General features: G+C 54.1%; 6 protein-coding genes across 6 annotated transcripts; 3 read left to right on the top strand and 3 right to left on the bottom strand.

The window, feature by feature from the left end:
* Window positions 1–311: 311 nt before the first annotated feature.
* Window positions 312–722, bottom strand: KD926_003999 (uncharacterized protein; the record flags this gene model as incomplete). Its single annotated transcript, XM_053103285.1, has 1 exon — window positions 312–722. The coding sequence occupies one exon, from the start codon at window positions 720–722 to the stop codon at window positions 312–314; it is 411 nt and encodes a 136-aa protein (XP_052961142.1).
* Window positions 723–1,483: 761 nt separating this feature from the next.
* On the bottom strand, window positions 1,484–3,883 carry KD926_003998 (mitochondrial intermediate peptidase; the record flags this gene model as incomplete). Its single annotated transcript, XM_053103176.1, has 1 exon — window positions 1,484–3,883. The coding sequence occupies one exon, from the start codon at window positions 3,881–3,883 to the stop codon at window positions 1,484–1,486; it is 2,400 nt and encodes a 799-aa protein (XP_052961141.1).
* Window positions 3,884–3,938: 55 nt separating this feature from the next.
* Window positions 3,939–5,080, top strand: KD926_003997 (MICOS complex subunit MIC26/MIC27; the record flags this gene model as incomplete). The annotated part of the gene is made up of 3 exons (XM_053103065.1): window positions 3,939–4,013; window positions 4,279–4,371; window positions 4,463–5,080. The coding sequence occupies 3 exons, from the start codon at window positions 3,939–3,941 to the stop codon at window positions 5,078–5,080; spliced, it is 786 nt and encodes a 261-aa protein (XP_052961140.1).
* A 447-nt stretch (window positions 5,081–5,527) lies between these two features.
* KD926_003996 (putative Golgi reassembly stacking protein) lies at window positions 5,528–6,716 on the bottom strand (the record flags this gene model as incomplete). The annotated part of the gene is made up of 3 exons (XM_053102954.1): window positions 5,528–6,319; window positions 6,388–6,471; window positions 6,540–6,716. 3 exons carry the CDS (start codon window positions 6,714–6,716, stop codon window positions 5,528–5,530), a joined length of 1,053 nt encoding a protein of 350 aa, XP_052961139.1.
* A 201-nt stretch (window positions 6,717–6,917) lies between these two features.
* Window positions 6,918–7,841, top strand: KD926_003995 (RNA methyltransferase; the record flags this gene model as incomplete). Its single annotated transcript, XM_053102844.1, has 4 exons — window positions 6,918–7,003; window positions 7,084–7,182; window positions 7,247–7,539; window positions 7,597–7,841. The coding sequence occupies 4 exons, from the start codon at window positions 6,918–6,920 to the stop codon at window positions 7,839–7,841; spliced, it is 723 nt and encodes a 240-aa protein (XP_052961138.1).
* A 549-nt stretch (window positions 7,842–8,390) lies between these two features.
* Window positions 8,391–11,972, top strand: KD926_003994 (DUF3591 domain-containing protein; the record flags this gene model as incomplete). The annotated part of the gene is made up of 4 exons (XM_053102733.1): window positions 8,391–11,437; window positions 11,496–11,552; window positions 11,617–11,808; window positions 11,885–11,972. The coding sequence occupies 4 exons, from the start codon at window positions 8,391–8,393 to the stop codon at window positions 11,970–11,972; spliced, it is 3,384 nt and encodes a 1,127-aa protein (XP_052961137.1).
* Between the last annotated feature and the right edge of the window lie 667 nt (window positions 11,973–12,639).

Raw genomic sequence — 12,639 nt, 5'->3', positions numbered from 1 at the left:
ACCGCAGATGGGTCGTGGTAAATCGATCAAGAAGAATATTAATCACAAAAACAAAAAAGAAAACAAGGCCACCTGCGCCGTGGAGAAGCATTTCTTTCCTTTGTGTTGCAGAGGGCAGGGTGGAATTGGATTGGATTGCACGTTGTATTGATTAGGTTGTATAGTATGTAATACGAAGCTCAGGATACCCCTGTTCGACTGATATCTCTTGTTTGTCTCTTTCTTTCCCCAGTCTCTTCTTTTCTGCATTCTTCTTTCTGTCTCCAACCCCTTCATGTCAATGGGGGAGACCTGGGTGACCGTCTTCGGCCTCAGTGGCCACACAGTATCCGTTTCCACCACGGTCGTCGAGGGGGTTCTTGAACCAGAGTGGACGCCCTGTACAGGGAGGGAGTGAGCACACGCGGCGGTGGCGGTGGCGTCGTCGAGCGAGGCGGTGCGAGCTGAGTGAAGCCGTAGGCGCCCACTGGCAAGAAATCAAAGGACTGGCGTTCGTTCAGGTGCACGGACTCGGGCTGGGCACCGCTGAAAGCCCGACAATAAAGTGCATATGACTCGGTCACACGCTCCTCCTCCGAATCGTCGCTGGAATTGCGATTCAACGGCGGCTTGGGACGTGAGAGACGTCGCGACACCCAGCGGAGAGGCGAGCGTGAGGGTCTTTGTAGCGAAAAGGAGGAGTCGGAGGTGGTGAAGGACGACGGGGCGGTGTCGAGAGGCATGATAAGGCGATATTAAAGTATTAAATTAATATTCTTTTTCTCTGGCCAGTATTCATTGGGACAGTAGTATTAACTAAAAGAGTAAAAGATATCAAAAAAGCCAAACGGATTATGAGCGAGAGACTTAGCGAAAGCCAGAGAGACAGTAGGTAAGAGAGGAAGAGAGAGAGAAAGGGAAAAAAGAAGAGAGAAGAAAAGAGAGGACAGGATAAACCATGTCCCCCCTTCTCCCTCCTCTTTTTACCTCCGGAAAGTAAATAGATTTTTATATGTAACAAATAATCTATTCCGATTGTTCATTGTCGCTATGCATCATTTCATCCGTTTGCGTTGTGACAGTTGGATTGGATTGGGATTGGGATTTTGCTTTCTTTTTTTTTTGGTGCCACCGCAACTTAACTCGTGCATGTCGTGACACGTCCAGATCATCGTCTTTGTGTGACTTCGGCGGCCATCCAGCAGTTTTTCTTTTTCGTTTCTCTTTTGCTTTTCTTGTTTGGGTGCTGGGCGTGAGATCTGTACAGTGAAGTCTGTAGGTAGGGCGGTTCGGTTTGAGAACTATCGATGTAGGGTGCATAGAAGACGCATGGATTGATGTATGTTTATGCGTCAGTCAAGCCATAGAAGGTAGAAATATTAGAAAAGGAAAAAAGAATAAAGCAAAAAAAGCAAAAAGGGAAGAAGAAAAAAAATTGGGCTATCTATAACAACTAAGACTAATTAATGGTACAGGTATAATAGGCGAGTTTTAATGCAGACGTCTATCCGGACACTCCGTCCCGTCCGAGTCCCCAGCGACCGACTTCGTGCATCGCCTCGTCTCCGCCGTCCGCCAGGCGGCCGTCCGCGTTGGCAGGATGGTCTTTGCCTAAGACTCCCGCCACGCAGTCCCATCCGTTGCGTCCGCCGCCCCAGCGGAGAACCTCGTCGCGGTATTTTTCACCCGCGGCCCGGTCCACGGCGGCGGCACCGCCGCGGAAAACATCTTCCCAGATCTTGTTGGCGATCGCTCGGTCGAAGATATAGCTGTAGTAGGTGGCACCGTAGCCGTATAGGTGCCCGAAGAAGCCCTGCCAGGAGGTCTTGGAGTCCGCCGGGTCAGGAAGACTGGCGTGGGCGGAGGAGACCTGGTGGTAGAGAGCGGTGGAGGAGATGGGGGATTGCGCGGGTCCCTGAGAGTGGTAGGCCTGGTCGACGAGCGCCATGAGGATTTGGGCCTCGTTCTCGACAGCGCCGTAGATGGAACCGTGCGCGTTGCGATCTTGTTCCATGCGGCGCATCATTTCCTCCGACAGCGGTTGGTCGGTCTGCCAGTGACGGGCGTAGAGGGCAAGAACTTCGGGTGCGGTGGCGAAGCGCTCCATGAGCACCGAAGGCAGCTCGGCGAAATCGGTGGCGCACCGCGTACCGGAGATCGACTGCAGTCGTGTCTGGCCGAGAATCGAGTGCAGGGCGTGGCCCATCTCGTGGAAGAGGGTGCGTACGCTGTGCTCGCTTAGCAGCGAGGGCCGTCCGGTACCGGTGGCCGGGGGCTCGGGGAAATCACAGACCAGGGCGATCGTAGGCAACTGGCGGAGGGTTTGAGATTCGACTGCGGTGGCCATGCCGTCGTTGGGGTGAGCGGACGAACCCATGGTCGCACACTCGGCCACCTCCTCCGGTGAGATTTCGCGAGCACATCGCAGCGTAAAATGAGCCGGGTTAGGGTGCTTGTTGGGACGCGAGAACAGATCGCAGTAAATGACGGCGATGTGTCGCTCCGTCTCGTCGACCACATCTAGTCGGCGCACGTCGGCGTTCCACGTCTCGCCGGGAGCCGTTTCCTGGGGCACCAGGCGCACGCCGTAGAGGCGGTCAAACAGTCGCGATAGGCCCTGCATCACCGTTCCGAGCGAGAAGAACTCGGGGACGGCACTCAGTTCCCGTGAGCGTCGCGATTGCGAGTACTGCATGACCCGCTGATGGACGTAATATGCATGGTCCCAAGCCTGCAGCGGCGCGCTGCCCTTCATGGCCTGCAAATGAGACAGCTCTTCCTGCACGGACTCGCGGTTGCTGCCCACCAGCGCGGTGAGGAACTTGGACACCGCCTCAGGACTCTTGGCCATCTTGTCGCTCAGCGTCATATGCCCGAAACTAGAGTAGCCCGACAATTGGGCCAGTTCGGCCCGTTTGGCCAAAAGCTGCTCCAGCCGATGAACTTGTCGGCCGCTGGAAGTGCGCGTCGCCAAATAGATGTCCTTCCGAGCTACCTCGTCGTGCACCGATCGGAGTGCCAAACGCGGGATCATACCCATGGTCGGCACCGCGGCGGTGCTGCGATTCCATCGCTTGATTTGCTGGACCAGCAAGGGATCGAGCCCTCGCAAGCTGTTGGTGTTGACCACCACGTTCGATTTAGCCGGCTCGGCGCTATTCACAAAGGTCGTTCCGAGTTGACTGATTTCGTTTGAGAGGTTCACAAACCGCTGTCGCTCGTGGGGGGGCATGTGGATGGCCGAGTTCGAGAAGTCCTTGATCAGAATGTGGGCCACGATCTTCTCCTCTTCCGACCATTGCGCCGTCACCTCCGGATTGGCGGCCGCTTTCTTCAGCTGGTCATTCAACCCCGTCGTGGTGTTGAGCACGTTCATGTACTCGAACATCAACGCATATGCCTGCGTCGCCGCCTCCTGCACCCGGGGATCTGGATGGATAACCCGGATGAAATCGGACAAATCGATCACTCGGCACAGAAGGTCACTAAGCCGATCCAGATCCCGAGCCATGTCCCGGTATTCCTCCAGGGTCGATGCCGCCAAGACTTTGGATACGATCGCTTGACATTTCTGTAGCGAAACATGGGCAAACGTTCGAAACCCGTCGGGACTCGTCAGGTATTGGTTCTGCACCAGACCGGTCGGATAGGGTTGCGAGGCGCGGCGCTGCGAAAACTCCCTCCAGAAGGGCGGCGAGTCGAAGACGCGGCGAAGAACCTGGTCGTCCGCGCTTTTCCTCTGCGTCGCGGTTCCGGCGGGTGCGTACTCGAAACTATTGGCGCGATGCGAAGGAGAGGTTGCCGCCGTTTCCAGGGAGCGTCGAGTCTGCTGCTGCAGTCGCTGCAGGCATGCCCGACATGTCCAAGGCCGACGCCGGAGGGGCGCCAGCAAATGGCCGCTCATCGCGGGGATGGAACGGGATAAGTTTTAAGGTAGAAAGGATAGAGACCTGGCCAACATGTCCCGCAGTAATGAAACGGGAAAGCTGGAACAGGAACTGGGGAACATGGGAGGAAATTGGGGAGGAAGAAGCGTAATTAAGTAAGAGAGAGAGAGAGAGAGAGAGAGAGAGAAGGCCGGACGATGACGGAGGAAAAGCCGAGGCGGCGAAAAAAAAGGCTTGGCGGTCACGCTTTCGACCTCATCTCTGCTTCTCCTTCTCTCTTGCCCTCTGTCTGTCTCCCCCAGTTTCCTCCCCCCAATTGGCCTCTCCCCACCATGTCTTTCCGGCCAATGTTCCGCCAGGTAGATCTTCGTCCTCTTCTGCTTTCCTGGCTCCTTGCTGACCGCGTTTCCAGCGGGCTGTGGCCCCATTCGCTGCCACCCTCTTGGCTGGAGGTGTCGCTCTCGCTCCCCGTCGCACCGCGTGGGCTGAAGAACCCCAGGACTTGGTAGGGCTCAACTTCTCTTGAGATGCACCGTCGTTTATTCTCTATGATTATCGCAAAGAGTCGATATCCTAACGTGACTCCGTGGCTGTAGAAAAAGCCCATCTACGATGACTTCCCCACCGAGACTCCGGAGCTCCCCAAGACGCCCTCTGCCGTTGTGCCCCAGCCGTCCTCGCCCTCGCCCTCGTCGTCTCCGACTCCCACAGATATCCTGACCGCTCAGATCCGACAAGCCCGTCTCTTCCTCTACAACAACTCCCTGGCTGCCGAGAACTGCTTCAACGACTTCCTGTCCCGGGCCCTTCACATTGAGAACGCTTTCACCAACACCGTTGCCTCGCTGGCCCCGTCCCCGGAGTCCGGAGAGCGTCTGCTCCCCGGTGGTGTTTACGTCGTCGTTGCCGCCATGGCCGGCTCGATCGTGTCGCGGAACCGCGGCATCTTCCTGCGCTCCGCCTCGCCGCTTGCTTTCGGTACCGTGGCCGCTTGGTCGCTTCTGCCCGTGACGATGCGCAACGTTTCCGACCTGGCTTGGGAGTACGAGAAGAAGGTCCCCGCCGTGGCGGAACAGCACCTTCTGATCCGGGAGAAGGCCGAACACATCTGGTCCACGGGTATTGCGCACAGCGGAATGGCACGGGCCATGATGGAGGAGAAGATCGGCGACACCCGGAAGAAGCTGGAGGAGCTGGTCAGCAAGGGCCATTAGAGTGGCCAGCTTCCTCTCCGACTTTATTCTTTCCTTGATTTTTCCTTTTTCCTTTTTCTTTTAGCTTCTCTGCTTTGTGTGTTTGGTTGTTCTCCTTGAAGCGGATACAATTTGGAGCCCGTGGTTGGTATACCACCCCTCCGGGCTTGGGATGGGTTACAGTTTCCCCTGCATATGTGTTTGTATTCTAAGTAGACTCGAACGAACCGGTCCCATGCTGTTCTACATATCTCTGCTTGTTGCCCGAGAGATCGTCCGTGGCGGACGGCTTGGGGATTCCATGACAAGAAGTCAATCCCTGGGAGGAAAATGTATATCTATAAAGAAAATCTTCGTTTCATCATTGGTATAAAGTCCATCGTAACTCCGGAGATCCATGTTACTCTACAACGCACAAAGGGAAAAGAAAGGGCCCCGACCAATTCCGTTGATATTTCTCTATCCTTCCTATGGCCCGGCTGGTTGTTCCGCGGTCGGGGGAGATCGCATGCCAGCCTTGGGCGGAGGAGGCAGCGGCGTGGATTTGCGAGACGGGGCGAGATCCTGCTCCTTACTTTTCTGTTCCCCTTCGGCAAAGTAGTCGTCAAAGGCCCGGCTGGGCGATACCCCCGCAGGTCGGGCCTTGCCCCGACGTGGTCCGGAGTGCGCGTGTCCCATGGGAGGCAGAGTGCCGGGCTGGGGCCCCAAAGGAGGCGGCGTAGAAATGTTGGCAGGGACGAGGAATTGGCCCCCAACAGGCGGCGCGGCTGTTCCCACGCTCTGCGCCGCGCCCAAATGAGCCGGGACAGGAGTTGAGGTGCCGTCCTCTCGCGTCTCGAAGACCACCTCGCCGGGCCCCTCGACTTCTTCGCCCAACCCCACGGGCAGCCGATGTAGAGCGCCGTATCCCAGCTCAGCACCCAGTGCACCCTCCCCGCCCCAGCCCCGGGTAGGCACCAGTTCTACCTCACGTGCGACATCGAATTCGCTGTTGTACACCCACAGCACCAGCGTGCGGTCCAGGTGGTCCTCCACCAATTCGCCCAGCGCGGACTCGCCTCGTAACGTTCCACTCGGAGTCCCGATAATGTAGTCCGAGTGTGGCAGCAGTCCGGCCCGGTATGCCGGACTCAGCGGGGATGGGATGTTCAGGATATGCCAGATATGCTGCGTAGACGAAAGAGGTGCCAGCTGGAGGGCAAGGCCCAGTGTAGGGTTAGAAGGTGTTACGGGAATAGAAACCGTATGCGTCCGTTGACCCTGATGCGAAAGAAGTCATCAGTAATGCGGATAGATCTGCCATGAGCATCGATCGTGTGTCAACCTACTTTGGCACTCCAGATCTCAAACGTTACACTTGAACCGGCGCAGTTGCGCACCTCAGTCGCGAATAGATTTGGGTCGGGATCATCCTTCAGATGGCGAGAGTGGTTAGCGATCTGGATGAATGGCATGAAATGGAGACACTCCGGTCACTCACTATCAGGCGCCCATTGATGCCGACGATGAAATCAAACCATGGCTCTAGGGGGAGCTCGGAGTCCTTGTTGCGGAGTACTTGGAAGCCAAATGCGCTGTCGTTGGTGGCAGGCGATCGAGGGTGCTGGACAGGATCGGAATCCAGACGCCCAATAAATCGATTTAGAGCTCCAAACATGACGACGAGGCTCGGAAGCGGCGGGGAGAGAACAGGAGGGAGTTGCTGGCTCTGTTGATGCTCGACTGCGACTTGTTGCCAACAAGGGAAAGGCAGGGGTGCAAACAAGGCAAACACGCTATCAGTTTATCGCATTTCGTCTCCAACTTTCACCATTCGCACTTCTTCTAGTCTCCTGCGCCTCTGTCCGTTTGTTTTGTTATGGCAGTTCTTTCCATGGCAGTCAATCCTCCCCCGGAGGTGCATCATTACGATCACATTGGAGAAGTGCCCTGGGATATCCAAAAGTATGGAAGCCTTAAATCCATATTTCATGCTCTGCGCAACCCCTCTCAATCGGATCGGTCCCTGCTGACCCTTGATTTAGTTACTGGGCTCAGAGGTATCGGATATTCTCGCGGTATGACGAGGGTGTCTGGCTGACCGATGATGCATGGTTTGGAGTTACCCCCGAGCCTGTAGCCAAGTGAGTTTCCGTTCTCCCATTCTATACTGTCTTATGAACACCGACACTAAAAACCCGGCTATAGCAAAATCGCCGAGCATGTCGCCAGTGCGGCCCCCGCTGGACGGAGCATCCTGGTAGACACTTTCGCTGGCGCTGGAGGAAATTCCATTGCTTTTGCGCTCTCGGGCAAGTGGAAGCGAGTCTACGCGATCGAGAAGAACCCGGCCGTCTTACAGTGCGCTAAGCATAATGCGCAAATCTACGGGGTACAGGACAAGATCACATGGTTTGAAGGAGACTGTTTCGAGATCCTAAAGAACCAACTCAAGGATTTGGCTCCGTACAGCGTCATCTTTGCTAGTCCTCCCTGGGGTGGTTAGTTTCAGTCGGTTCGTTCCCTACGTGATCAACACTGATTTTTTATTCCCACAGGCCCTGGATATCGCTCCGACAAGGTATTCAATTTGCGCACAATGGAACCATACTCACTGAACACATTATACCGCGAATTTGCTCTCTTTAGTGAGCATATGGTCCTCTTTCTGCCTCGAACTTCAGATGTGAAACAGTTGGCCAAAGTAGTCAAGGAAGGGCAGCAATCGACGGTGATGCACTACTGCATGGAAGGAGCCAGCAAAGCCCTTTGCATCTATTATGGCGGTTTCAACCTGCAGTGACTCCTGGGTGCCCCCTCTACTTTTCTCATGTAAATAATGACACGGAGGGCGACGGGGCGGGAACTTCCTGGCCGCGCGCGCCCATGTTTGCTCTGATTCGCGATGTATGATAGTCTGCTCTGATGAAAGAACAATAATACCCTTTGCTTTCTTATAAATGAGCCAGCCCCATAATGGAATGTGGGATCCTGATTGGCACTCTTTGGCAACAAGAAGTGAATGTCTGAAGCTGATTACCCGATGCGGCCTAGCGTCCCTTCGGCATCTTCTGTTTCTCTCCTCGACTTCGCTTCATCTCCTCTTCTCATCCCCCCTCGTCCCTTCAAAGCAGTCTCATTTCGTCGAGTATATCATTCAGCTGCGAAGTCTTGAGTAGACTACGCGTCCGTCCCCATGCGGACTTTCTTCTAAACCTCTCTGCTCCGACTCCGCTCGTTTGATCCGCTCCCCCCCCCCACGCGCTGTACACCACCGCAACTTCTCCGACAATCGTTTGTCGCCCCAATCGGTTCCTCGCTCGAACTCTCGACCAAACCTCACGTCCATAGTATGCCTCACGCCACGGAAACCGGGGTGCCCGACGCCGAAGATGCCGATTTCGAAAATGTCATGCGACAGATGAACGGCCCCCTCGAGGGGGGCATGTCTTTGGACTTTTTAAACCGAGACTTGGAACCCGGCGAGAAGGCAGATGACGCGGTCGATTACGAAGATTTTGACGAGGATGATTTACCCGAGGAGGAGGAAAGAGCCCAAAGAATGGCGGAAAACGGAGTGGCAGATAACGATGATCTCGATAAAGATTTGTTTGAAGCCGAGGACGATGATCTATTCGGAGGCCCGGCCGATGACGAGCCGATTCAACAAGATCAGCCACCAGAGTCGGCTCCGGATGAATTTGACGACCTCTTTGGCGACGGGCCCTCTTCGCCTGGACCGGATCAGGTGGACTCGACGCGCGATTTGTTCTTCGAGGAAGAGGAAGGCGAGCAACCGCCGCCTGCGCCTGCTGTCCCCATCGAACCACCCACCGCTGAGCCGGAGCGAATGGACGTGGAGGAAGGTGTCGAGGAGGCTATGCAAGATCCTGGTGTCATGAGTCCTACAGGGGAGGATATGGATCCTGCTGCCCTGCGGGCATGGAAACTTCAGCAGGCTTTGTTTGCCATGTCTAATACAGGCCCTGATAACCCCCCGGCCCCACCGGAGAACGTGGAGGAGCTTTTGCAGTCCTTGTTTCCTGGATTTGATCGCAAAACCCTCCCTCGCTTCCTAGAATTGATCCCCCATAAGAAGGCTTTCTTCCTCGGCAAACAGCACCCCAAACCCCCGAAGCCGGTACTCCCGACAAAACTCAACGTTGAATTGGCGCAGGACCAGGAGAGGAGCTTCAGGTCTGGAGGTCAGGCCTTTAAACGCCCGCTTGAGTCGGATCATCTAGGAATCACGACGATAGCTGAGGCTGCACAAGAGGAGGAAGATGAGGAAGAGGCTGGAGAGGAGGAAATTCGGGAGGAGTTCGAGCAAGACACCGACATGGAGGAAGCCTTGCCCGGGGGCATCACTTTGCATGACCTTCGGGTTGTAAGCACTGATTGGGATGTCAAGGATGATATATCCATCATGGATATTGACGAGCCCGCCCCCATGGATACGGGTGAAGACGAGGAGGATGACTGGCTCATGGAAACCACTCGCCCGACCAAGAAGCGAAAGATCGGCAGAGATGCGACCGAATTGATCGCCCTTTCCCATATCGACGTACCTGTGATGGATGACCCCTCGCAGCTCACGTCGCGAATTGCTCAAAAGGTCACGATTGACATGAACGATCCCCACATTCTGCTCGATGAGCGCGGTCCTGATTCTACTGCTCAAAAACCTAAATCTCTGGGCTCTCTGAATCGCGAGGACATGGACGTGAACGTTACTCGGCGTCTCACCTCTCGCTACAACATTTCGAACGACCAGGCCTACGACATGCTCAAGCAGAACCACCAGAACAAGGTGCGGAGCACCCTAGGAAATGTTACTCTTGAACACAGTATGCCAGCTCGTCGCTTGCAATGGCCATATTACAAGACCGAGCTTGCCAAAGCGGAAACCCGATCTTTCCACCGGCCGGCCTTGTCTTTCCGAGCTGGCCAGACTTGTTGGTTTAAAAATCCCGCCCACATCAAACGCAAGCACCAGAAGGGCAAAGACGTCAAGCAATTATACAACTCTACCAAGGCACTCTCTATGGCAGACAACTCTCACGTCTTGCTCGTCGAATATTCAGAAGAGGCACCCCTCATGCTCTCGAACTTTGGAATGTCGAATCGATTTATCAACTATTATCGGCGTAAAAGCATGGAGGACTCGACTCGTCCAAAGACTGAAATTGGCGAAACCGTCGTTCTCCTTCCCCAGGATAAAAGTCCCTTCTCGATCTTTGGACACGTTGATTCCGGGGAGACCACTCAAGCTGTTTCGAACTCCATGTATCGCGCACCCCTCTTCCCACACAAAGCCAAATCGACCGATTTCTTAGTGGTGCGAAGTAGCACCACGGGGGGTGGCAGCAACTACTACCTTCGAAACATAGAAAACCTCTATGTTGCCGGCCAGCAATTCCCGTCCGTGGATGTACCTGGACCTCATTCACGAAAAGTGACTACGGTTGCCAAAAACCGTATGAAAATGCTTGTTTACCGCCTCTTGAAGAAGAGCCCTGACCTCAGACTTTCGATCAGCGACGTTACTGCTCATATCCCCGGAACAAGCGATATGCAAAACCGTCAAAAGGTCAAGGACTTCCTTCAGCATGACAAGGATTCCAAATACTGGGTTCCCTTGGAGCCGGTCCCGGAACAGGATGTGATTCGGTCCTGGGTCCAGCCTGAGGATGTGTGTTTACTTGAATCCATGCAGGTTGGTCAACAGCACTTGCATGACACGGGTTATGGCAATGATGCTGAAACCGGCGGTGACGATGACGATGATGCAGAAGGCGAGAGCTTCGAGCAACAGATGGCTCCGTGGAAAGCAACACGAAACTTCCTGCTTGCGTCTCAAGGAAAAGCCATGCTCAAGCTTCACGGAGAAGGTGATCCTACCGGTCGTGGCGAGGGTTTTAGTTTCATTAAGACATCTATGAAAGGAGGGTTCAAGGCGATTGGAGAAAGTGTTGAGGATAAATTGGACGCGCAACGACTCAAAGAACTGGGTGGACACAGTTACAATGTGGCTCGACAGCAAAAATCATACGAAACCTCGATTCGACGCATCTGGGATGCCCAGAAAGCTAGCTTGTCGTCTACTGTTGAACACTCGGACGCGGAAAGTGATATCGATCGCGAGGACGAGGAGGAGTTCGGAAAACCGACCCCAAGATCGGAAGCTCCTACACCGGCTCCCGGTCGTCGAGATGATGAGACAACTAGTCAATTTAGTAAGATGAGTATGCCAGATCAGAAAGGCAAGGTCCTTCGGATTATTCGATATCACAAGGACGAAAAGGGGGGACTTTATCCCAAAGAAACCCTCATATGGGATCAAAGGGTCATTCGACACTACATTCAACATCGCCATAGAGCCGAAGCTCTATCGACCAAGTAAGTGCCCATAACTCTGAGTTGGGATCTCACAGAACTCACTAACCCGTCCTTGCAGGCTTGACTCTCTTCAACCGACAGGCGACCCAGAGATTGATGCTCGCAACAAGAAACTGTACGTTGCTCTCCTTTTATGTCTTCGTTCTCTCTTCTAGTCCTTTTACTCACTCTTTCCGTAGGATTGAAAACGAGCTTAGTCGTCTCAACCGCAACAAAGAGCGTCGATTCGCACGCGAAAAGCAAAAGGGCGTTGTTCGCACCTCCGCCGGCGAGTCACCGGCAGAAGGTGGCTCTGGAGGTGGCAAGTCGGCCGGTACTCAGCGCAAGTGCGCCAACTGCCATCAAGTCGGTCACATCAAGACCAACAAGAAGTATGTCCACCCTCATATATAAATCTCCTATACTTCTTATATAACGCGTTTGCTGACGGCCTATTCCCGCCTACAGACTTTGTCCTCTTCTCAATGGTACCATGAAGCCCGAAGATCGGGTCAGCGAGTCGGCCTTCGCCATGGGCGCGCCTCCCGCCGTCTAATGTAATCTCTTATCTTTATCCACCTCAACCGCAAGCTTGCTTCGTAGTTTCGACTTCTCAGTTTTTCATTCTCATTACTTCTTTATGATACCCCTCCCGTCGATGATAATTGGAACGTTTCCCTTTACTTTTCTTTCTACGTTTTCAACCCGGGCTCCTATATTATTTCTTTGAGAGAGTACCCCATGATCTAAGCATGCTACTTGCAAGCAGTCTTACCCAGATGCCGCTGCGAAATCCTCTCACGCTGATGTGGTTTTTGGGGCGAGGAATTTTCAGAAAAATGATTCCGCGCTTCCCGCGTCGTTGTGTTTCTTAAGCCCTTTTTTCCCCTCATTCATTCGACATCTCCCTACTATGGGCCGGCGATTTCGCTATCATGTCTAAAAATGCTACTTTGTAATTATGAATGTTATTTTTTGCGATGGATTGGCGTGACTCAAGAGGAACTGAAAACAGGGGGCATGAGAGCGAATCAATAATAGAATGGTCGTGATACATCCATCCAGGCCGAGTCAGTATAACAAAACCCCCTTGACCCGGCACCACGCTGGTTCCAAATCATATTTCCAGTCATTCCCCGACACCATCTCCAGATAAAGATAAAATCTTAAGAATAGATCACCGTTTGATCCATGATCGACACCACATATTGCAGGGTTACATC

The sequence above is a fragment of the Aspergillus affinis genome, assembly GCF_023601865.1.
Source record: "Aspergillus affinis strain CMG 70 chromosome Unknown NODE_1_length_919884_cov_86_970707, whole genome shotgun sequence".
Lineage (NCBI taxonomy): Eukaryota > Fungi > Ascomycota > Eurotiomycetes > Eurotiales > Aspergillaceae > Aspergillus > Aspergillus affinis.
The sequence above is the reverse complement of the archived record's forward strand: the minus strand, read 5'-3'. Positions and strand labels throughout refer to the sequence as shown.